The sequence below is a fragment of the Apis mellifera genome, linkage group LG3 (assembly GCF_003254395.2).
Source record: "Apis mellifera strain DH4 linkage group LG3, Amel_HAv3.1, whole genome shotgun sequence".
Taxonomy (NCBI): Eukaryota; Metazoa; Arthropoda; class Insecta; order Hymenoptera; family Apidae; genus Apis; species Apis mellifera.
Genome location: NC_037640.1, coordinates 5,470,302 through 5,497,449, shown reverse-complemented (window position 1 = coordinate 5,497,449; position 27,148 = coordinate 5,470,302). Strand labels below are relative to the sequence as shown.

Here is a 27,148-nt window from a genome sequence, read left to right as displayed (position 1 = left end):
TTATTATTACAATTATATAACATACAAGTTGTTATTTACATCACATATAAGAAAATTTATTACTTTAAAAATAAATATTGTATATTTTTTTTTTAATATAAAAAATTAAAATTTATTTCAATTTGCATGTTTTCTAATATTTGTCTTTTAAGTTTATATATTATAGATCTCGTATACATCGTAAAAATAATATCGCGCGCACATATAATATATAACAATTTAAAATATTTTATGTCGAAATAAAAAATTTATTTTTGCATGTTTTTCGTTAATAAATTTAAAAAAAATTTATCAATTCAAGTAAAATTATATGTATATTATATGTTTATATTTTATGCATAATATAAACAAACACTCAATTATATTCAGATAAAATAGTGTGTGTTTTTGTATATTTCTTTTTAATTACATTAACGTCAATTAGTCTTTATAATAGTAATATAAAAAATTAAATTAAAAAATTTACAGGATATATTACTGACAAATAATAAAAGCTTGAATAAGTGTTGATAATCCTGCCATGACAGCAATGTTTGTATCAATCACTGTACATTATATATCATATTTTAAATGTCTCAATTAGCCAAATATTTGTTATAATACAACTGATTATACAGTTGTATATACATAAAAGGATATGCAATAAAATATATATTATATGGATAATGATTTGATGGATGGTATGTTAAGTAAATTCACTATTCTGTGTCATTTACAACTTAAAAAGTCTCTATTTCTCTACATTTATCCAAGCATTTATTTTTTTACTCAAAATTTATGCTAATATTTTTATTTTAAAGCTTTTATTATATTTATAAAATTCAATAATTGACTTTTTAGGTTTTACATGACACTTAACACATAATGTGCTTGTCTCAATTCCATTAAAACTTATGTAGTATTAAAATGTATATAATGTAAACATATTCCACTATTGTGTGGCATAATAATAAAATATAATTTGGATAATTTTGTTCAATAGATTTTATAAAATTATTTTCCCTTCGTAAATAACATTTAATATAAAATAGAATTTATTCTAATTCATATTTCGTTTTAATTACAATGAAATAATAACAAAAAATATTATAAATACAAAGATAAAAACAAAATACTTTGTATAAAAGATAATGTAATAAATAATTAAATTACAGTTTACTCTATTTGTAATAATAATCAAATATTATCATTCTTTTTCCTTTGTTTTTTTAGCTCGTTTCTGCATTATCCAAAAATATAATGATGGACATAATGTGCGTAAATACATTGCAGCTTTTGGAATGAATGGTGTTATTAAAATATCTTTCTCTTCTTTTAATACTGCTTTTAAAATACGATCTGCTACATATTCTGGATAATATCCTTCTTGTATTGTTTTATCCATTACTGTAACAATATTTATTATTACTGTAATATTGATAATTTTTCTAATAAGATTTAATAATAAGATAAGTTTCTCAATTACAAACCTCCATAAATTTGTCCACTTCCTGTTAATGCATTCAAAGAAAGAGAAGTCTTTATGTAACCAGGACTAACAATTGTAATTTTTATATTCTGATCATGTAATTCTGCTCTACAGCAATCACACCAAGCTTGTAATGCATATTTAGAAGCTGCATATGCAGATCTGTTAGAATTATATAAATTAAAATTTAAAGAAAAATAAGTTTTAAATATAAATATAAAATATTCCAACCTGTATGGAATTGAAATCTTGCCTTGTATACTACTAATACATACTATATGACCTGACTGTTGTTTTATCATATATGGAAGAATAACTATAAGATTATATATAATGTAATATATATTTTAATGTAAGTTAAATAAATTTCATATATTAATATTAAATGATTACCTTTTGCTAAAGCAATTTGAGCAAAATAATTTGTAAGCATTACTTTTATATCTACATCCATATTAGTATTAATAATTTCACCTCTATAAGAAATACCAGCATTATTAATTAAAATATCAATTCTTCCATGAATATCTATTATTTTTGTAATTTCAGTTTGTAAATTATTTATATTAGTTATATCTATTGGTAAAACTACTGGAGGATAAGTTGGTACTGTCTAAAATAAAGTTAAATGATCAATAATAAATTTAAATGTTTTTGTAAAAAAAATATAAACATACAACATGGGTATTCATTAAAATATTTTTCACTCTATCCAATTCCTCTTTTCTTCTAGAAATCAAAATAATTTTACAACCACAAGCATAAAAAACATGTGCTAATGCTTCTCCTAATCCAGAACTGGCTCCAGTTATTATTACAACCTAAAATTTAAATTAAAATAATATTATCAAACTTATAAAATATGAATTTATATAATATGAATATATATATAATTATTTATATTTATATGATATTTATATAATTTACTTTTCCATTGAGTGTTTTTTTTTTTCTTTTTTGTTGCATTATATCAAGGAAATGATATATCAACCATGGAATAGTAATTGGAAATCCAAATAATTTAAATAACCACCATATAAGACGCCAACTTTTTAAAGATTCTTCCGTCATATTTTCAAATATTTTTATATAACCAACTTTAAAATATAACTAAGATACAACTATACGAAATTAAAGTAATAATATACATCAATAATTACATCAGAGAATATACATCAGAGAATGCAAATTATATGTACACATTATAATTAAAATTTAACCTTTAATCTTTAAATATTTTAAGCAAATACATAATATTAATAATTTATCTACATTATATCATAGATAAAATATAATATAGATTTAACATTTAATTCACTTTTTGGGCTAAAATAATCACAAAATCTATTTAGATATTATCGATGGAATATTCTCATTCATAAAATTATAAAACTTCAAATAAATTTTTAGTTTAAATTTTGATAATTAATAATTAATTAATCGTTAATTAATTAAAAATTGAAAATTTTTAATTAAAAATTAACTTTAATTAAAAATTAAATCCCAATAATTTAAGAATTATTTTAAGAATCTTGAAATTAATAAAGGAATAAAAAAAGAAAAGTTATTTATAAGTTTATTATATTTATAATTTTATAGATAATGATTTATTTAACTAAAAACTTCAAATAAATTTTTAGTTTAAATTTTGATAATTAATAATTAATTAATCCTTAATTAATTAAAAATTAAAAATTTTTAATTAAAAATTAACTTTAATTAAAAATTAAGTCCCAATAATTTAAGAATTATTTTAAGAATCTTGAAATTAATAAAGGAATAAAAAAAGAAAAGTTATTTATAAGTTTATTATATTTATAATTTTATAGATAATGATTTATTTAATTAATTGTTGAATCGAAAATGAAAAATATAATTTCTATATTGATCTTAATAAATTGCGGAAAATATAAAAGATTTTTTTTGAAATCGATATTCAGAATAAGAGACATGAAATTTCATAAGATGTTATATCTATTGTATATTTTATCTATGGTTATACATTTCGTAATAATTTTTTATTATTTAAATACATAAAAATTATAAGATGCTATTTCAATAATTTTAAAAAATTATTTTGTTACTTTTTATAATTCAATAAATTATTTGGTAAATATAACAGAACAAAATACATAAAAATATTTTTAAACAATTTTTTTGTTTCAGATCTATATTATTTTTAATGTTAAAAAAAGAATTTTGATTTATGATTTAATATTATAATTAATGATATTTATAAAAATATCTTTAATTTTGCATATAGTTTTTAACTTGATATTACTTTCTAAAAAACAATCTTTGAAAAATGATATCAATTATTGGATTTCACTATACATAAGGAAATGACTACGCAAGATTATATCTATATCTGATGATTTAGAATAATTAATTTTTTTATTGAATTTTAATGAATAATTTATAGTAATTAAAAATATTTTAAAATATATTAGAATATCGCGGCATTTTAACAAGAGTGAAAATATAAAATGAAATGTTCAAATATTTATTTAAATATCAAGATGCGGCGCTACGTTTGATGCTTATTTGTGATTGGTCGAAATAAACGCGCCCATGTCAGCTGTATGACACAAAGCCGCCAGTCGTCCGTCGTGGACGCGGATTCGTGCAAATGGCGTCACTGCCAGTATGAGCGAGCGTATGCCGTGTAATAACGCGTACGGGCCTCGTCCGGGCGCGGCGCCGCGCGGCCCAGCCTGACGGCGAGCGTGAGTGTGACAATATTGGTCGAGATTGAAGAAAAATTAATACAAAGGGATCGTTAAATTTCGTCGTCAAGTTGCAACGGTGTATACGTATCAACGACGAGTGGTGACACGCAGTGAGAAGAGGTGAGTGAGATAGGAAAAAATCGACAATAAAAACTGTGATCCTTGCGAGAAGTGTTGTGTTATATATTCATGTTCATAATCCGAAATGAACATAGCTGGTTAAATAATATACATTGCAGATATATTCTTAATCATCGATAAATTTTTTTAAATGAACGAATGACGAATTTATTTTGTAGACTTTTGTCTACTTTATCCAAAGAAGATTTTATTTGCTATAAAATATAAGAAACGCGGGATACGATTTTTATTACAATGAGATAAAGACAATATTTTGATTTTTAAATGACTTTTAAAGCAATCTAGATGAATAAAATGAAAGAAAATAAGTAAAATGTACGCGTAATAATTTCCTTGTTCGATTTAACCATACATTATGACAGGTGCCATGCGTGTATCATTGCCAAATCTATTGTGATACTTTAAAATACTATATTGCTCTGTGTATATTTTCACAGAGAGACGAAATATTAAAAATTTTTACTGTTTAAACTTATTTTTCTATTATCAAAAAGTCCCATATGATTTACATTTTATCATTTAATTTATTAAATTTGCAAGTAAGTTTATAGTCTATTTATCATTTATAATGATTAAAAATTTTCTTATCATTTTTCGTGGAAGGTTCTATAATGTTGTTATTCTGACAATCTATTTGAATATGCTGTTGTTATCGCGTAATCAGAACGGCCATGTTTCTCCAAGCTAAAAAACACGTTTCTCGTGGCCACGCGCACGTGTAGGCGAAGCAGAATGTTTTTGTTGCGCCGTGACGAGTTCCTAAATACGACCGATGATTGCATAAGAGATCGAGGTGTGCCCATTTGAAAAGAGTTTTGGCGTCTTATAAAAACGCTAAACTCTTTTCTATCTTCGATACTGGCAACTTGTGAATCATAGAGATTAAAAAATAAAGATGTTTTATATATATATATGTATATATGTATATGTTGATATTGGCTTTTTCATGAATAAAGGCAAACAAATAAAATGTTTAAACAAATAAAATTGCAATGGCATATCTGATAAAGTATAACATATAACATTTTACGATTACGTCACAATGTAATGTGCTATCCTCGTATACGATCGTGCATTTTCTACTCTTCTAATTTATCGATAGAGATAGATTATCGATAGAGTTTACAGTTGTAGAAATTTTGAATACGAAAACTTGAAATAACTATATTAGTAAAAATAATATTTCATTTTCTATTAATATAACATAATTTTTAAAACCACGAGGAAAGGAAAAAACCTTCGTGTATGAACGGATAAAACGGTTAACCTTACCGATACGAAGTGACATCGGGGTGAAAGAGCATTAACACTTTTAAGATAATAATGTCGTGAAATATTAAAATCATTTATTAAATAGAATTGTTGCAAAGAAAATCCGTTTCGATAAACATACTTGCGTAATATTACGAAAAATACTGTGAATAATGTTAGTCGAAATACTGTCATCGTTAAAATAACTTTGAAACTTATCAGTTAACTGATATTTTATTCTTCTCTCTGAAAAATAGTAAGTAAATTTTGTACACGTGGAATTATAATTATATAAATCTGATATGTGATAAATAATATCAATTAAATTTCAATACATTTATAAAGATATATCATCAGCTGTTAATACATGATCGGTAAAAAAAACCTATCTCTGAAACCGGTTATGTAGTGGATTAACCTGTAATTTACGATATCGAATTCCGACTATTCATTGCCTATTAGAAATGGATTTCGATTTCCGTTAGACGTTTTCGTAACATGTATCTCAGTGAAGGTTTCCATGTACTTTTATTAGAGGTATCTACACGCATTGCATATTAAAACCAACGAACCTACATCACAAGTTAACTTTTACAAATTGTTTTAAAGAATGAATATTCATATCAGTCGTTAACACAGTAGTAATTTTCGAATGTTTTGAATTGATCAGTTTATACGTTAAAAAATATACATTAAGTTTACCTAGTTCTTTTGCAATATGTATAACTAAGTATATATGTCAGTTTTCTGTTACCACTCAGCATGTTAATTAATTCTGTCATTGGAACCTAACCTCGAGAACTTTCTAATATTCATTGGTTCTATTGGTTGCTTTCTTATTTATAGAGAAAATAAAAAATTCAAAAATTATCGTTTCTATGCAATAATGTTATATAAAAATATGTGAATAGGTTATAATTTTTCTTCCTATAATTATTAAATATTATTTTGCTTGCAGTCATTAGGAAAAATTTTCGTCTCTCTCTGAATAACAATTAAACTCTTATAAAATGTGTCGTATTTAATTTTAGATAGGAAATATCCGCAGCATTTTGAGGGAGTCACTGACCATTGAGGATTCTGGCGCGCGATCATGTTTTCATGGAAACGAACCGAAATGTCTTTAACGATCTTCGGTCGTTCAACCGAGTATAAAAGTTGTTTACATGCTCTGAATTTGCGCGTCAACGAAGAAAGTGTTTCAACGAGAAATGTTCGTTTTCATCTTGTTAAATACAGTGGTTTTATATTTAAAAAGAAAAAGAAAAAAAAAACTTGAAAATTGAAAAAATGTAAAAGCGCATGCGCAAGATATAAATTTAAAAAAAAAAGATAAAAGGAAAATCGAATAAAAACAATATTCTATTTTAAAGAGAAATAGATAAATGTTGAAGAGAATTAAAAGCTTATCGATTGTTTGATAAAAATATTTGTTATGTCTGGCGTAAAGGATTTATTCTATTGACATCGAATATGCAGTCTCTGCAGTTTAAAGATTTTGTGAAATGAGGTCGACTAATATCACTAAATTCTTTATTAGAGCTCGTTTTATATCTCTTCTTTGAATATTTATATCACTTACCAAACTGTAAAATTGCTAATAAGCAATTGTCAATATCTTCTTTACTAGATATCTACAACCATAGAATTTTTCATTGTTTTATATAATGTCTCATAATTACAAAATACTATAATATTATTACATATATACCACAATAATTATATCCTATTCTTGTTTTGAAACTGACACAATTTCAAAAGGTTAGTTTTTTAAAAATACAAAGATTTATCTTTAAATATAATTTATTATTTTCATCTTTCTTTTCTGAATTATTTTTAAAGTTATGTCACTCTTAGTAACAAGGTACAGGAAACTCTAATATATCATATTTGCATATAGCAATATTCATTTTAAAAAAAGCTCTATGATATTTCTCAGTACCATTGATAAATTCATAAATCATCAAGAATTAATTTAGCTAATCTAATCAGTTAGAAAGAAAATAGCAATAACTACAAACAAAAATAAATAAATAAAAGAAAAAGAGGAAAATATGAGTGTAAATATGAATTGCCGCTCGTATGTTTCACAGAGTGGCGCTAAAGAGGGATGCAGGCCGAATTGATATACAGAAAGCCGTTAACAATGATGACGACAACGACACCGAGTCAAAGTTTTCATCGTCCTGGGACAGGGAGGAAGGAAGATAATAACGGCAGAGACTCCCGCGAGATCATACACTCCGGTCACTTCATGGTCTCGGATTTCGAAGCGGAGGCTCAGGACGACGAGGACGAGCTCGCTGTTCCCGTACCGGAGGAAGAGGCTGTCAAGGTCGCAATCATCACGCCTCCAGGATTGTCGCACGAGAAATTCGCCAATAGCTCTTCGAATGAAAAAACTTCTCAGCAGCTCAGCATTGAGACGTCCTTAAACAAGCTGTTTCAGTGCATGTCTCTCGCATACAGGTGAGTTTCTCTTTTCCCTCAGTTTTTCCTTAGGTTAATGGATTCGAAGAGAAATCTTGCGCTTTCTTGTAGGTGATAGGATTTATCAGGAATGCACATTGATTTTAATGGAATTGAAAATGAACTGGTGGCTATTTTGCATTTATAGCACATATGATTAAAAAGTTATATAAAATATGAAGGTATATAATATTTAGAATATTTATATATCTGTCAATATAGAAAAGTATATATGACAATCTATAAAATTTAATTGGTAAAATCACATATATCACATTGATTTTTCTTATCATTTACAGAAATTATCTGAAAAAAGTGAATGCTGTATATATATGAATATCGTCTAGTGATGATCAATAAGAATCATCTATATAATAGCAAAAGGGTTAAAGAAATATTGAAGAAAATTTGAAACTTCAGTTTACCGTTCTTCTTTCCATTTGTCATCCATTTTCCAGGTATATTCTTATGTATCAGTATAAAATACATGAAGTTTCTCACATAGTATCTCTTCATCGATTAGAAAGATTGATCAATATCATTGAAAGTCGTGGTTTCGTTGCGAGTAAGGAGAAACGAACTTTACACTATGATGCCAATGACCAGAAACGAAAGAAGTATCCATGTATGCTAGTCTCGTAACAGTCTCGTGATTCGAATGTGTACAATCGTTTTGCAAGAACTCGCAAGTCGACGCGTGGTGATTCCTCTCTCTCGCAATCGGCTCCCTTGAGAGATTAGTAGGGCAGCGCAGATTCTAGTTGTATTTCGAGCTCGGCAACCGGACAAATGTCGTGCCGACATTCCGCTTGATAACAGACAATTGAATTAATGAAGAAGAGGCCGTAGAACCAAACGACAACATTGCAATTAAGCTCGGCCTCGGCGAAATCGACAGGCTACGACAATTTCCGTTTTCTCTTTATGGGACAGTTTGTATCCCGCTATAGACTTCCTTCGGATCGTTTACGCTTAACCTTTTAATTGACGAAAACAAATTTATTTGTCTTTTATAGATCTAGATATTTTCACTTCAAATCAAATTTCGAATAATTCCTCAAGTTGATCATATTCGTTAATCATAGATAAACATTTTTCGATCTTATTTTTATTTTATCGTATTTGTTACGTTTAAAAAGAAAGTTACTTTATCCCATTTATTATTTAATAGATTGATTGATAGATTAATCGAAAGTTTTGAGAGATTTCTTGAAAATTTAATGAGATATCAATTATGAAAGCTTAACACATTTTCAAGAATCAATCTAATCTATTGGATTAACTCGATTGTTATGGTCTATTATTCTATCTATTAATTGTTTCTTTTTATTTTTGCTTTTGTTATTGACAATTCTGTTTTTAAGCTCGTCCTATGCGATGAAAATAATCGATACCGAGACTCTGTAAACCGGATAGCATAATCAAGAGCACGAGTTCATTGTTCGAGTATTTTTAACATTCGAATCAATCGAACAGCGAATAATTCCAATTCATGGATATAAATAAATATTTCGTCGACTGTTTATTATCCATAATTATCCATAATTAAATTTTTTACATCTCTTGATATTTAGCAATATCTCGTTTTTGTGAAGTACTCGTGTATGATAATATTGAGAAAAAAAAAGTATCTCGTTTATCTTTTTTTCCGAGACACACAAGAATTCAGTTGCAAAATCTTCGTAAAATTTTTGTTTGAATTTCTCGATTACGACATTAAAATTACTTTGACGTTGAATAGATATTATGACGCAGAATTATCAGATTTTGTACACAATAATTTCATAATGATTTAGTCTTTCGAAAAGCATCTTTGCTCCTAAATAGGACACATGTAAAAGATCCCATAATTTGTCGAATGATTATATTTTTATTTAACTGATTATATATTTTTATATTATTTACGTATATCAATAATAAGGAATTATTGAAACAAAAGCAGAGGAATGATTGAAAGGAAAAGGAATCAAGAGAGCTTGTTATACTCATAATAATAAGAAACTACGTTCAATTAAGACGAATTTATAAATTACATATAGCAACTTGCAGGAAATTGCTGTTACATGTACTTAATTGTACTATCTCGTTATCGTTGTTGGTCTTTTGTTTCCGCGATTGTTATGGAAACTTTGCTTCGTTCTTGCCATTAAATCGAACAAAACTTATTCATCATGGACAATTAATTACATAGAATGTTGTGAGAAAAGAGAAAAGATATATTTCGAATTGCAGAAAAATATATATATAGGGTGTTAACAATTTTAGACAAATATAAAAAAATCACAAAAGTGAAGATTGAATATGTATCAATGGATATTTTTGTATACTAATTTTAATTTATTTTTATTTTTAGAATTGACATTTTATATATTTTATACATATATATCGTATAATGTTGTGAAATTATCGATGAATTAACATAAAAAAAAAAAAAGAAGGAAAAACAAAGAAAACAGAAGACTGAAAGAACGGTGAACCTCACATTTACAATACAAAGTAATTCGACTACACGCGAAATAAATGCATTACTTTATTCGACCGGTCAATCGTTATTTTAGTCTGTCCTAAAGATTGAGTAATAAATGAACTCTGATATCGTAATATTCCGCCGATAACGTCTCTATTGTTATTGTTCCGCCTTCACGATGAAAAGGTTAATCGATTGATGATGATTTATGTCGGAACTGCAATTGGCCGCACGAACTGAAAAAAATATAGATATATATATTTTTATATCGGTAGCAGAACATGGTGATATTATTGTCATAATGACGCAACGTAAACGTCTACTCCAAACAACACGCTTGTAAATTATGTTTATGCATGCAGCATGTCGTAAAATGGAGCGAAATAAAAAAGAAAAAAAAAATAACGGTTCTCTGTTGGTTGAAAGAAAGATATAATATAAATATATATACTCATTTTTTTTTTTTTTTGTTTTAATCGATTAAAACTATTTTATTATGCCGAGAAATAACCTCTGAATCAGGACTCGTATCAGGTGAAATAATTCTGACACGCCTCTTATCCTTTCTTGTGTGTGAGTGGCTGTAATGGCTGATAAAAGTAGCATATCTTATCGACGTACACGAGCAACAATTTACTCGATATTATATACCGATATATGGTGAAAAATCGGGCTTGAAAAATATTCAAAAATATTGAAAAGGAAATTTCTAATTGAATTGGAGCGAAAAAAGCTTGGTTGAAAATATATTTATTTATTTAAGACATTATTTTCACAAACTATGAAGATAATTTTCAATACTTTATCTTGGTGTTTGGCTACAGTATGATAAAGAGAATGGAACTTTGATATATTGTGTACGCAAGTGACGAATAAGCACATGAAGTGAAGTTGGAAATTACATTGTAGCTATATTCTTTTATATACTTCTCTATAAGATTACTCATATCGCACGAACAACTTATCAAATTTTTTGTGCCAACTCTACTTATGATGATATTAAGAAAATAGGAAATATCATGTAATAACCGTCGTAAAAAGATAAAAGATTCGTGAATGTCTATGTCGATTGTTCGATTCATTGTCGTAGATGATTTACATTGTATAAAATTTGTCCCAAGCTTTCGACGCTCGTCCCTAAATCCAAAAAAATCGTAACATCAGAAATTGTTACTGCACGATGACAAATCGAAATATATTTATCTCAAGCTCGCGTCTTTTGTTCACTGTGTTATATGCACGTTTCTCATTACGTAGTGACGTCATTGTTGTCATTGTATTCTACGAACAATATTAATACGAAAGAATTTTCGCGTGTTACGGCCTTGTCGTTGTTACGTCAAATTGCTTATTCTTTTCTCTCCATAAGAAGTCTATTATTCGTGACAATATCTGAAAATGAAATCTCGATCATAAATTTTCCTGTCAAAATGGCACATCGCATAAAATGTCGTAACTATTACTGATTCGATCATTATCGCAATTTAACGATTCGTTAATGACTCATAGTGTTGGAAAAGAAACGTTGGTAATTATGATCGCGTTTAGGTGACAATTATTCTACACTAATTGCAATTGACCTCAACAATGATTCAAGTTCGTCTCTTAGTGCAGCGCTTCAGTCTTAGGTACTGGATGACTTCGTTCTTGTTGCCTTCGATTTTTCTCCGTGCCAAAGCAACGGTTTCCTATTGCGTGTCTTGTCTCAAACCTAATTCACCTCGTCGTAAAATGGCAATGGATAAGAGTTATGTGACACGTTCGTTGACGATCCTCTTTGATACCGTCCAACTATGCTCGATAGTAAGCCAACACACGTGCTCGCATTATTCAACCAGGTATCGTGATTGTTCGATTCGACACTTGAATGAATGCGAATGAATAGTATTTTTTTCTTTATTCTTATAGTTATTCAATATAAGAATAGGAAGAATAGCTTCGTATATTTTAATCGATTCGTGGAATAAATATTGTATACATAAGTATTTCGGTAATAATCTGTTATCGAAATTTTTCATATTTATTGACAATTATCTGTAAAGAGAAATTACAAGAAATTGTTATCCTTCAAAAATTACAAGTTTAATTATTTACAAGAAATTTTATTGTTTATTTAAAAAAACAAGAATTTCTTTGTAATTTAATATTTTTCTAATCAAAAGTCAACAATTGGGTACATTGAAAATGATCCTCAATTTCAAAAGCGATTTAATTCAAACTTCGAACAGGTTCACCATTCCAAATTGCATTTGTTCTAATGATAGCTTCTAATTACAAAAATTTGTAAATTTTCGCACTCGAAACGAATTACGTTCGAAAATCTGAAAAAACCGTGTCTACTCTATTCATCGAAAACCTTAGTAAAACTTACCTTAAAAGAAGTAGATAGAAGGTAGGTGTTCGAGTCTCGTGCGAGCATCCTGTTAAACGGTGGTCATTCTCTCGCGACACGCGTAACTCGAAAAAGTAAATCAAGCTAAATTACCGTAAAGGCCTGTGTGTCACAACGTGTCTTTTATCGTGCAAGGTTACTGCGTCATCGAGTATAGATGCACCGCTCGCGTGTGCCCTGCGTTTCCCGCGAATACAAGCGCAAACATGCTCGCACGAGACCACTTTTGCATATCGATCAATTTTCTTCTGTTTTGTATAATACTACTTAATTTTAGGTGAAATTAGAATGAAAAAGTAGTAGTCCTATCGTTGAAATAAGAGCGCGAGAACAATAGGTTTAATTTTTTTTATTTTTTAACGTATCTCTTGTAAAAATGTCTCTAATCTTAATGAACGAATAATTCGATTGCTAATATTGAAAAAATTGATAGGAAAACTTCAATATTAGATTTTGTAAATATGTTACAACTTTGTAACAAATAAAATTCTAGAATTAGTTACAGCATAGTTTGTGCAGTACTTCATTGTTATTGTGCTATTATGTTTAATTATTCTTATTGATTTTTCTTTTTTTCTTTCATTCCTTTTTATCTTTGATTCTTTACATACGCATCTATTATTGCTATTTGTATTAGCTCTCGTATTTTAATCAATTTTAATTTTGCACATTCGTCTAAATTAATCGCAATTGCTTTACTATTTAATAATCTTTTTAGTATCTTGAATGAATCGCGTAATTCGACTCGATGAATTTTTGATGAGCTTTTATAACTTCTTAAAAATTAAATTTAACGATATAGTAGATGGATTCTATAGAGAATTTTTATACATATATTAACATTCATTAGAAGATACTCTCATATTTCTATATTATAGATAATCAAGCAATTCTTATTTGTGATAACAATCGGATTCACGTAATTGACGAGAGGCATAAATTTCTCTATGGAAGCATTTTGGAATTTTTTTTTTTTTCGTACATGATCAAATATACGATTACAAACATTTGATTTAAAACGAAGATAATACGAGTTTTCGTCTCATAAATCTATTTCCGTGTTGAAATCCGTGTTTCGAATTTTTTCCAATTTCAAGCGATATTTCTACTCAGACATTCAAATTTTATTCCGAAAACGATATCGAACACATTGCTTAAAATATTTTTATCGCCACGTGTCGAACAACTCTATTAATCAAAATTTTCCGAAACTTTAAGTCTCCACGATAGAGAATTCTAATTCTTCGTAATTAAGCTCATAAAAACACAAAAGATTTATTTCATGCAATTTAATTAATATAAGAGATAATATTTTTTATTATCACTTTTTATTTATTACTTACAAAAGATGTTTAAAAATAAGTAAGAATTTTAGTTTATAAAATTGTTTTAAAAAATTAAATTTTGTTTTTTTGAATTATAAGCAAAACTATTTCAAGAATACGATGTAGAATTTTCTGATTAAAGTATTTGCAAGAGATTTGAATCTATTATCTTCTCTATTTTTAAATCTATCTAAAAATATTCTTTTTTTTTTTTTTTTTTCAAGATATTCATGAGAAATTTGAAACTTTGCAGCTAAATTCGAATACTTTGCTGAAAAAAATAAAGAAAGAGAAATCGAAAGAGAAAATATTCAATAAATATGAAACAAAAATTCCGCGACAAACGAAAATGATAATCGACTTTGCCCCTTCCAGTCCGATGGATCATGCCATTGGCTTGTGACGAACAAATAAATTGTTATCTGATAACGGGATGCTCACGGTTAATTAATCGCGAAAGATTATTCGTTCTGGTCGAAGAAAAGAGAGACAGATTTGGCGGGAAAGAATGAATGACTTTTGCTTTTTGCTTTCGTGTGGTTTTGATGCCGCGCGATTGTGATCGTGTATCTTCAACGATTTGTTCTAGATATTCGTCTAATGATTTAATTGTTTAATGAAACATGATGAACCGTGGTATCATGAAAAACTGGAAATTTGAAAAAATAAATATACAAAAAATTTCTGTTAATTTTGTTGCGATTCATAATTTTTTTTTTTTTAAGTCAACTTATATTTTTACATTTTTTAAAAATATCTTTGTAAAGATGATGACGAAGTACTTTTTCTTTATAATTACATAATAGTTCTAAAGTTCATATATGAAATACACCATTGATTCTTTTTTTGAAGTTGAAAAATTCCAATTTAATATTAGATAATCAAAAATGATAATGTGTTATTACAGAATTGATAACATTTGAATTAAACGTTTTCTCTTAGGCAATTTTTATCAAATCAGAAATTTGATTGATCAAATCATCATTTTACGTCGAGATATTTTTTTATAAATAAATAAAGAGAATAAGGAAAATAAAATTATATTTTAATTCATGATGAAAATTGTTATCATCTTAAATGATCTTTTTCCTCCGTTTATGGTTTTTCTTGTTAATCTTTGTTTTATCGTAAAAAATTCTTTTTCTGAAAATTTCTTACGAAACTGATTACATTTCCTCGGTCAAATTTTCTTCGTCAAGAATAAAAATTTAAATGAATCCAATTCCCCAGCGTTTTATTTTAATATTTTTCTAAATCGTGCGAAATATCAAGATTTCCAGAAACTAGTTGCCTACGTCGTATTTCTGCTGGATTCTTATCTAATCGATTTAATCTTAATAAAAATGAAATTATTGCCAATGGATACAGATACAATCTTCTAATACCAAGGAAGGAAGAACACTTCGCACGTCGTCACGAATATTTAGTGGAAATCATTCTATCTATCATCTCTAACTATTGATTTTTCGTTGATATTACATTGGAAAGAACGTTGAACGTTGAGAAATTTGCTCTCAAGAAATCTGTGATCGCGAAAAATGATGATCTATACGGTCAGAGATCATCGATCTTTCCATTTATATTTTTTTCATTGTATTGATTTTTCATTAATAATCGATGAGAAAGAAGATTGACGTTTTCATTATTGAATAATAAATAATGGTTAATAAGAAAAATTTGACTATTATGTTTATTAGGCTTTAACTAAAAAAAATTTACTAGCAATTTTCTTTTAGGAATCATTTTAAGTAAATATAGGAATATAGGACATAAATTTAAATTGCGATCTTAGCAAATTGTTATTTTTATTTATCTATGTAGACTTTATTTATGGTTTGTAGATTAGTGGCTGAAGGCAAGACTAATTGCTTCAAAAAATTCATTAATCGTCGATAGTGAAATCGATTTAACCCTTTAAATGCTGGTAAATACAACGATAAAAATATCATTATCGATATAATATATATCAATAAATGAACTTATATACTAATTTTTTATAATGTTTCACAGATAAATATATTGATTCATACGTAAATATTTATATATATCGTAGAAAAGATACGGTATAAGCAAAAAATTATAATTATTCGTATAGTAAAATTTTCGAACGAAGAATCAATGAGTGAATCAATTTCAATAAATTCGTAAATCGAAATAAAATCGATCAAAATCGTAATATATATCGTTAAAATTTAATTTCTAAATCCATCAGTTTTTTTATCGATAAAATTCCAAACTCGAAGCGTATTATATATAGTATCATATAACAATAGATAACAAACGTTCAAATAATAACGATCCAACTTGACTCGAAAATCTTTTATCGGAGACATGATAAATTGTAAATTCTAATCTTCGGTAAAAGACAGCAGCCGCGTTTCATATATCGGCCGACAACATTTAAATTTATTAATCGGTGAACGAGTCATTGTTGTTTCCCAATCCAGTAAAACGAGCATGATAAAAAGTCATAGTATTTCTGTTAATCCGTCCCCATTTTCTTCCATGCACGCTTATATTTAGAATCGTTCTCCTGGTTGGAATAAACACGGCAAAGTGTTTGCCGTGCTCGAGCAAACATAGCTTCTTCAACGATAAATCTGATTCTCGCGAAAATGTCTCGAGAATATCGTAAAAGATATGATCCGAGCTTTGGATTCGTGACTTTAGCTCTCGCTAACGTTATGCGAGGGGGAAAAAAAAAAAAAAAAGAAAAAGAAAAAAGAAAAATTATTGAAAGCGGAGAAAAACCGCGCGATAACGATGGATTAGCCTTTATTACGAGGCTAAGAAACTTATCGGTATATTTCAAAGCTATGTCGATTAACCGTCGATTATTTTACAACGACGTTAATATACTACGTTCGACAACTTCCTCAAACTATACTTAACAAACTCAGATAAATTCTTGTTTGCCTTGCGCGAGTTGTCTCAAGTTTTGCAGCTGTTTGAAGAATATTTATACACATTAGTTTACATTTTTTTTTTCTTTCTTTTTTTTTGTCATTACGATGATTATAATTAAGAATTCTCAAGACCGATTTTACGACCCGACGTGTGTAATTCATGATTTATTTGAATATCTATTAAAATATTTACGAAGATTGGTTTTGCAGTGGGTATGACGTATGGGCATTTGAATTTGTTCCAGACAGAAATTGACATCGCCCAAGTGGAATCGGTTCAAAGGAATCAGGCTGAGATGGAAGGACAAGATTAGACTGAACAACGTGATATGGAGATGCTGGCACATGCAATGTAAGGAAATGCACGTGTGAACACAGAACCACGACCCTGAAAGCGCGTAAAATATAGACGTAATAAATTGATGATGATATCAGCTTTCGAGAGATGTTTCAGATATAGACCTCACTGATTGCGATTTGGTAGGACAGTTTTATATCTACACATAAATAATTTAATTGTTGAAATGTATTAAAATTTTTCTATACAAAAATATGTTCAAATAGTGATAAATATGTACTTTTCTCTAAAAAAAATAATGAACAAGTCAAGTAATATAATATAATTTGAAGTAGATATATGTATATTTGAAAAAAAAAAGAATATAATAAGATGTAAATGCTAAACTAAAATCCTGTATTTGTTTCTATATCAAATTGTAAATTTTTCTCATAATTAACTAAATATTTGTAATTAAAATTATACTTATCGTAAATATAAATATAGAATTTCATTGAAATAGATGAAACATCTCTTGTTAGCTGAATATTTAAAAGAATAATTGTTAGGAAAATCTTAATCTTTAAACGTTTCGAAGAGCATCGTAGAAAACGGCGAAGAAATGCGCGACCGGAAATACAAAGCTCAAGACATGGTTAATTTTGCTGATTTTTGACAATCATATGATAACCCGAAGTCATTGTGATAACGTTATGTATTTGTTTTTTGTATTTTTCTGGCTGGGACAGCTTTTTCTTCGGGTGAATTGTCATGGTCGACGATTGCGGTCGAGGGTCATAGGAGAATGCGATTGGAGAATATAATTGGGGGGAAAAAGGTTCTTTTGAAAAACTGAATATTCGATCTTATTAAAAGCTTATATATTATTTATCATTATTACTATTTTATTAGTACTAAATTAAAATTTGAAATTGTTTTAATTTTACTATTATTATCATGATATTACTTATTATCATTATCATGATAAATTTCAAATTTAAAAATTCTTAAAAAATTAAAATCATGTTATTAGATTAATTTTAATTAATAATAGAGCAGTTATAATTTTTTAAAGACGAGTTAACTGATTCATATTATCTCGAAACAATTGATTGTATCTTGAATCATTCGATTATTGAACTATGTACTATTATTTCATTTTTTTGAAAATTATCATCCAATCGATGGTTTTAAACTTGTGAACACAAACTTCTTATGTTAAATAATATATAGTTTCTTTTTGCTTTAGCAAAATCAAAAATTGCAATTTTAAATTTAATTTTCAAATTTAAAAAGAGTTTACACTTTTATCCGAATAGTATTGATTGAAATAATACGAATCATAAAATATAAATTTATTTGTAAAGAAGTAAATTGATCTAAAGAGACAGTTTTCTTGATTAGATTATTTTGATTTATCCAATTCTCAAGTTTCGACGTCTTAAAATTTTTTATTCATTTTTTTTTAATAAATTTCAAAAGTTATATTGCTTCCTCAAGATCTCTTGATATCATAATCACTTATTAAACACTCGAATACAGAAATATTGAAACAAAATTATTATCTCATTCCATTATTTATTCATTTATATTATTTTTTCTCATATTGTTTCAAAAAATTTCTCATCAGAGAAATAGCACGAATAGTTAATAGAAAGCACGATAATTTTTCAATTACGAAAGTTTCCATAATCTCTTTTCATAACAAAATGAAAATTTTTTTCGAAATATCAATCATGGCGTTCTATTTTAATTAATATTTTGTTTAATTCTGTTGGTATTTCATTTAATCATTTCGAGTAGACTTGTCGACGAAACAAGTTCATACGAGAAAAGTCACAAATTTTCTTTTACTAAAAATTTGAAAAGAAAACCACTACGTTCTTCATCGAGTTACGAATCAAAAAACAAAGGTGGTGAGATAAAGCGTAATCTAAAGCCAAATTAAATTGATTCAAGATATTTTGCCGCAAAAATAAGGCGATAAGGTAAATAGTGTTGTACAAAATAAAAAAAAAAAAAATATCTTGCACGTGACGCACTAGTGACAAAGAATCCCCGCCATCGGCTACCACGTCAGTTTCTCGGTGCACTTCTGCAAAATTTCCAAGCTCGTTCAGTTTTGCGAATACCGTCATCCAAAGAAATTCGGAATTTTTCCTTGTGGTGAAATTACATCAACTGGTTATCTTTGTTCAGCTTTCATCGTTAAATTCTTCGATACTGAAACGACTTGTTTAAATTATACATACATACTACATATATATATATATATATATATATATATATATATATATATACTTTAATCGTTTTTCTTCTTACGTTTCGTAAATTTTCTTCGAGTCAAAACATCAGAGAAATTAATCGAGGTAAAATTCATTGAAGGAAGTGATTAAAAAGGAATCAAAGTCAAGGTCTTCGAATAATTGACGTAATATAGCTACCTTATCGAATGAATGAGGAATTATTTTCCTTTCTTTCTTTTTTTTTTTTTTTTTTCTTCTATATATAATATAATTCGTTATCGAGACGTTTGTTTAAAATTCATTATATATTAGAATGTAATGAGTTTATAGATAAGAGGGTGTATGTATTTCGAAGCGCTTAGATCGCGTGAATAAGAAGATGGACTTTTAAATAAATCGATCGAATTGTGCAATAGACATCGAACCGCGTGCAAACCGTATCTCGTTCACTGACATTTCGACTATCGCTATTTTTAAATTAGCCGCGTTGTCAATCGTGCATATGTCAACATCGAAAATCGCGTGCCGATCGATCTTAACCGGCCAATACTATTCGTGGTTAAAAACGATGTTGTAGACGAATCTATAAGTAATAGTTTTGGATTTTTATGCGAAAGGAAAAGAACTTGAAGAAATGATTCCTCATTTGTTGATTCTTTGGATGTTTGAAACAGAGCTATTTTTTACGAATTTATATATCTGTTATTTACTACCAAGATCGTTTAAATCTTATATTGTAATGTGCAATTAAGTCGGTTTGTTTATCGCGTGTAAATAATTGTTAAAAATAAGTCGAAAAGAGATGGATCATCGATTTCTGTCTTCTTCTCAAATGAATATTTGCGATTTCAATTTGCATACTTTATGATGTTTAAATTTCGTCTATGTTAATTTTCTTATTACGTACTTTACTTTTGTTATATTTTCTATTTTCATTACAAAGTGTAATTTTAAATCGCCATTTTTTGTCGAAATTAATCATATTTTTACTTTAACTATTTAAAATTCTCAGGAAAGATCATTGAAAATAGATTAATTAATTTTGTTTATATTTATAAAACATTATTCTTAACAAAACAATTTTTTCATTTGTTAAGTTAAAGAATTAACACATCTTTATCTCTAATCATTCTAATACGTCAATTTATCTCTTAAAGTAATCTTCGTTCAATTTTCTATATATACCTCGATTTTTTTTTCTTCTTCTAAAAAAGGGTGTATTACAAACGAAGCACCGAGCACGGAGTCGAGGCGGAAGTGCATCGATTTGGAGGTTCTGAACAGTGGAAAATTGGATTGTTCGAATTCAGTTTCCAATTAAAGTAACATTGCAAGATTTTATATTTGTGATTTATTAATTACAAGAATTATTTCGCGAATACGCTACAAAATGCGTCGCCGCAAAGAAGGCATCGGGACGCTTGCGTCTCTGATCCGATATACCGAACATATCGAGCATGGTCGTAGATCGAAGGGCAGCTAACTACTCGTTCCAAACGTTTGCGTAGTCGATTCGATTAAGTTCGTCGAAGAAACACGCATCGTGGTTCGTATATAATTTTTCTTTTTATCATAACAAATTCTTTTCTAGTAGCAAAACTTGAATTTTCGGTGCGTACCGGTTAAATAATGAAATAAAAAAATTTATTAATACGATTATATATTCGTGAAACATGTAATAGTTTTTATAAATTTTTTTTTTCTAACATAAATACGAGTTTTCTTTCGAGAAATTCGGTCTTTTATTGCTGCTATTTTTAGAGACGGATTCATGGTTTCTTTGAATTGGTGCATACGCACCAAATCGCATATCGATAATATCATAATCTTGATTGGAATTCTTTTATATGTTTAAAAAAGTCGTTGAAAATAAGGACATTAAAAAATATTCTCTTTTTTTTCCTTTCTGTATTTTTTTCTTTTTTTTTTTTCTTTCATAAATAGAGACCAGTAAGGATAAGTAATGTAAATTTGTATTGTTTCAGTTATTTTGAAGCAAAATACGCTGGTGTGCCAATTCGCGTCTCCATTGGATGTTGATACTCACAATAAACCTGAGGTACGTTTGCTTATTACTATTTGATAAATGAATATTTAACATTGTTCTTGCGGTGATTTATAAGTACAATATTTCAAAGTGCAATGCGATAATAATTTTTTATATTTCAAAAAGATAATAATATTATTAATTTCTTAAAATTTCTAATTGATGATAGTTACCTTTGGTTTTGTAGGATTTTGTAATCATGATTTTTAAATGATTCAAGATCAAGGCAGAGCAAAAGTTAATGCGGAGAAATAATGCATACAAAAGACGAGCGTATCCTGTAAACCAAGTAGCTCTTCTTTGTTTAAATAGCGATTGTCAAACAATCTGTACTTGAAATAGATTACAATTGAGTCTAGGAACCGGCGGTATACTCGCTCCATATGCTTTATAAATATACGTTATTAATGGATTGTTTAAATCACATCTTTTGAATTTCCGTTATTTTATAATTTGAAATTCAACATATATTATTCATTGAATATATAAAATATATATGAAATAAAAATATATCATATATTAATTGTTCAAAAAAGAATTACATTATATCTCATATATTGTATAACGTTAATTTTTGAATGCCTTGTACTTCTTAATAACAGAATTTTAATCAAGTTTTTATATTTCGATAACGATGTAAATGATTTTTAAAAATATCTTTTATCAGGCCGTAGTCTTAGAAGGAAAATATTGGAAACGAAAACTAGCGGCGGTTACTGCAGAATACAAGAAATGGCGTATGTTTTATCGGAACAAAATCCTTGGCTGGACGAACAAAGATGGCACCGAAATGGTATTTTATCTATAAAAATTCTAATATTGGATTTATTTCTCTCTGAGAGAATTCTGCTATTAATTTTTTTTAAAAATCATTAATATTTCTTATTCACATTTGAATCATCATTTTAGATGGAATCGATGGACGTGTTAGATTGGGGCAACGGATTAGGAACTTCGGGCAACTTTGGAACAGGTACAGGCAACACACACGGAGGGACAAGTGGGACTCCAGGAGGAGAGAGTATGATGGTTGATGAAGATTACATGGAGCTTATGACTGATACATTATTTTCCACAATCAGTTCAAATCAACCAATATACTTTCCCGATCCGAGAGAAATTGGTAACTCATTAATTCAAATTGCTACCAAACAAAAAAGCACAAAATAAGGAGTCATAGAATAACATAAAAAATAAACAAAACAGAAATTAATATATATAAATGATATAATAACATAGTTACTTGCAATTGCAGCGCGAGGAGCTAGTCTGGCGGATTTTATACAACCCAGCCTAGGACCACTCCAGCCAAATTTAGATGATTTTATGGATACTCTTGAACCATTACAAGGTATTAAATCAACGTGAAATTAATCATACATAAATACAAATAATAATATATTAATAAAGAATAACATTTATAATAATTATCTTTTAGAATTTTTGAATTCAAAGTTGCCCCCTGTCCCTGAGGAAGACGATATGTTTCGAAATAGTACTTTGAATACAAATTATCCTGATCTCGATCTGATGACACCTATGAATCAGATTAACGAATTGAGCCAAGAAGCGACGGTTAAGAATGAACAAGCTTCTCAACAAACGTTAGTACAGGACGAACAAGCAGGTACTATACAAAATCTTCAATATACAGCTAAAATATATACTCAACCTCAACCAGAGCCAACGAATACGTTCAGAAATAATAATATGTGAGTATTAATTATTCATTACTTAAAATATTTTAAAATGAAATTCTATTTTAATATTCATATATAAATTGTAGAACTTTAACTGAGAATTATAATACTATACAACAAAGTTATGAATCCTCGACCAGTCAACCTGTCAGAGAAAAAAGTCGGCCAAGTAGAATTTCTTCGAGATCTAATCGAGTAATTCAACAATCTCAGCAACGAAATACTTATCAACGTACAGCGCAACAACAAAATTCGCCATATCAACAATCTTCACAGCCACCTTATGCTATGGAGATTCAAACTGTTTTAACACCAGTTCAAAATCAAGTTCAAATGACATCATTGAATGATCAATCTATTCATGCAAATCAAATTTCACCTATCACAAATCTGGTGACTGTACAGCAAAATTTCGGACAAACAAATTCCATAGTATCAAGTCAGCATAGAAGTATTAGACCTTTACCACCAGTTGCACCGATTTCTACAAAACCATATAAAGTTGTTCAACCGCAACAATGTTATAAATTCTCTACACTTCCGCAAAGCTTTAATGCGCAGCAATGTAAATTCAACACTAATAATTTCAAGGTATTCTCAGATATAACGTGATAAGTTCTGTTTTATTAAAATATGGTGTTTCATTTGAATATTGCATCAACAAGACAAGAAAGTATGATTAGCAATAGAATTAGATTATCGTAATATTTTTCAGACACACCCAACACAACAAGTCGTATCGGTTTCCACAGAGCAACCGTCACAGTCACCGATATTATTACAGTGCAGATCCTCCGGTTTGGATCTTACTACACCAACTATACAGCCGACAAAATTATTGCCGCAGTCTACCACGTCTAATTCAGAAAAAGAAGAAGTTTTTGCTGTACCTAAGGTTGATATATAAATTATGATAAATCCATAAGGTTTTCTTTATCTTGATGCAATATAAGAAATTTAAAATATTTATGATAATAATAATTTTTTTTTTCAGTATCAAATGAAAGCAAGAAATAGATCTCGAAGCAGTTCATCATTAACCTCGCCAAGAATTCATCCACCGCCATTAGTATCGGCGGCGAGTGATCCTGCTCTAAATCTAAATAACAATGTTTTGCTCGCACAGTTACTCACTAATAGTATGTATTCTAAAAAATGCAATTTTTGTATAATTAAGTTTTCATTTTTTATTTTATAAATCATTTAATAATATATAAGATATACAAATTATTGTAAAGAGAAATCGATCACATCGGTATTATATATATTTCGATATAAAGAATATTATAAAAGCTTCAATATCATTATTACATAGACACATCTGGTATACACACAATGAATATGCCGGCTGATAATATAATGCCAACAGTGAACCAAACAACCACTATGAAATACATCTCATCTATGCTTCCACCTTCAGCTTCGCCTACGCAGATAACGACAACCCACCATATTACCACGCCGGTTACTGTCCAAACTATGCAAACATCTACAGTGCAAGTGCAATCACAACAACAGGTATTTTTTATGTTGCATTTTATTTCGAAATCAAAAGTTATTTAAGTCAATGTTGTTCAAGAAAGAAGTTCCATTCGATGTTTGTAAAGTCAATTTAATGTCTTACAATAATAATAATATACAAGTAGAACTCTTTAGCTTGAGCCGCGAAGACTTAAATAATATGTATAAAGATATTACTGGTTATATAACATTGATACTGACAATAATAAATTTTCACCTTGTATAATATATGATGTATTCAACTGTATATTGCATATTAGGCAATGCAACAGACTACTTGCAGCCAACAAATGTTATTAAATACAAACACTCAAACGCATCAGCCACAAAATAGTCCCGGATCACCGAAGGATAACTCTAACGCGCACAGTCCTCAAGGGTTAAATCTCAGTCCTTTGCATAGTCCGATGAGCATAGGAAGTCCATTATCGCCAAATCGAGGTTACATAAAAGGTGAAACGGAACGAGGACAATATAAAGAACAAAGGAGAGTTGGACACATTCACGCAGAGCAAAAGCGTAGATATAATATTAAAAATGGATTTGATATGTTGCATAGTTTAATACCGCAGCTTAATCAAAATCCAAACACGAAGATGAGCAAAGCCGCTATGCTGCAAAAAGGAGCAGATTATATTAGGCAGTTAAGGGCGGAAAGAAATCAGTTAAAAGAAGAGATGGATAGTTTAAGACATCAAATTGAGTGCCTTAATACATCTATTAGGTAATAAGAAAGTTGATATGAAAAAAAAAAATTAATCATTTTTAAAAAAACTATATTGAATTTATAATGAATATTCTATTACAGTAATTGTCAATCTATGCTTCCTGCAACGGGTGCTCCAATATCTAGACATAGAACTAACAAAATGAAGGAGATGTTTGACGAATACGTACGCACGCGTACACGAGAGAATTGGAAATTTTGGATTGTATCCTTTTTAAAACGTGTTTTAAAACATGTTTTAAAATTTCTTTTTTTAACCGAGTGTATGATACATAAGATGAAATGTATATTTTCTTTATAAAATAATTAGTTCAGTATATTGCTTGAACCTTTAATGATTTCTTTTAATACTTCGGTATCAACCGCAAGTATTGAAGATTTATATCGAAGTACAATATTATGGGTCGAGCAACATTGCTCACTCGTTGATCTCAGACCAGGTTCGTATCTTTTGAATAAAAATATTAATAATAACATAATAAAATCAAACATATATAAATAAAAATATTTAAGAAGATTTATTTATAATCATTTATCATTGTAGCTGTTCTGAATTCTCTAAGATATCTGTGTACTGCCACTGATATTCTATCAGATCCTGGTCGTCTACCCGAAGAAGCACTTGCAGCAGTCGATCGCACAGAACGACGACGATCAACTCAGTGACCAATTGTAATATGCAAATACGTCGTGAAACGTGATTTGTTTATATATTGAAAAAAAAGAGCAAAAGAAAAGCAGTTACCGTAGCAGTAAGCTAATTTAGGAAAGAAACTTATGTGAAAATTTTTAAGACGATTCTTCTTATAGTAAGCTTTCAGGTTTCTTTTTGCAACGATAGTGGTTGAAAATGGAAAGGACTTAAAGTGCAATTTTTTCCCTTATATTTTTCAAAATTGTGATCATAAAATTTAATAACTAATTGTTAAAGAAAAAAATAATGTGAAGATGTATACATGAATTTACTCACAACGTTTAACAAAATACATATTATAATATACAGACTGTTACATAAATTTGGAACACACTGAGATTTAAACATCCTTTTTTATAGCGATTATCGCAATTATTCATATAAAATATTAACAAAATGGAAAGTACATTCATATTTATTATATAATTACGTACATTACGTATTATGTTCATTCAGCATTAAAAAAAATTATGTAATTTTACACTCGTATATTGCGATAAAAATTTTTTATCATAAATTCCTTTCTTTTTTTCGTTCTTAAATTTTTTCTTTTTTTATTAATTCATTAAATTCATTGTAATAATTGCCTATATATATCTATTGCTAATATTTAAAAAAAAAAAGGAAGGAAAAATGTGTAGAGCAAACCATTCCATATTTTTACTATGCTTGTTTTTAACTAAGTATGCCACTTGCAATGATAAAAAAAAAAGGAATCATTATTTCTTGAAATTATTCTATTTCTTTTTTGATAATGTTTCATACAGTTTTAGGATAAATATATTTAT

At 28.2% G+C, this 27,148-nt stretch overlaps 2 protein-coding genes across 6 annotated transcripts; one reads left to right on the top strand and one right to left on the bottom strand.

The window, feature by feature from the left end:
* Nucleotides 1-1,147: 1,147 nt before the first annotated feature.
* Nucleotides 1,148-2,712, bottom strand: LOC410952 (dehydrogenase/reductase SDR family protein 7-like). 2 transcript variants are annotated; one of them, XM_394428.5, is made up of 6 exons: nt 2,396-2,706; nt 2,146-2,289; nt 1,862-2,081; nt 1,700-1,784; nt 1,470-1,630; nt 1,150-1,386 (listed from the first exon to the last, which is right to left on the bottom strand). In XM_394428.5, exons 1-6 carry the CDS (start codon nt 2,537-2,539, stop codon nt 1,187-1,189), a joined length of 954 nt encoding a protein of 317 aa, XP_394428.1. In that variant the 5' UTR covers nt 2,540-2,706; the 3' UTR covers nt 1,150-1,186. The 2 variants fall into 2 exon arrangements, with proteins under 2 accessions (XP_026295327.1, XP_394428.1); XM_026439542.1 differs by having other exon boundaries at nt 1,148-1,386; nt 1,470-1,784; nt 2,396-2,712.
* A 1,359-nt stretch (nt 2,713-4,071) lies between these two features.
* Nucleotides 4,072-27,102, top strand: LOC410953 (MLX-interacting protein). Of its 4 annotated transcripts, none has more exons than XM_006560923.3 (16): nt 4,072-4,317; nt 7,683-8,058; nt 17,394-17,500; nt 21,657-21,730; nt 22,386-22,511; nt 22,628-22,841; nt 22,974-23,069; nt 23,157-23,430; nt 23,505-24,009; nt 24,134-24,313; nt 24,413-24,557; nt 24,839-24,936; nt 25,200-25,663; nt 25,748-25,871; nt 25,977-26,106; nt 26,211-27,102. In XM_006560923.3, the coding sequence occupies exons 2-16, from the start codon at nt 7,700-7,702 to the stop codon at nt 26,330-26,332; spliced, it is 3,018 nt and encodes a 1,005-aa protein (XP_006560986.1). In that variant the 5' UTR covers nt 4,072-4,317; nt 7,683-7,699; the 3' UTR covers nt 26,333-27,102. The 4 variants fall into 4 exon arrangements, with proteins under 4 accessions (XP_006560986.1, XP_394429.4, XP_006560987.1 ...); XM_394429.7 differs by having other exon boundaries at nt 24,734-24,936; XM_006560924.3 differs by lacking the exon at nt 4,072-4,317 and having other exon boundaries at nt 7,724-8,058; nt 17,398-17,500; nt 24,734-24,936.
* The last annotated feature ends 46 nt before the right edge of the window (nt 27,103-27,148 follow it).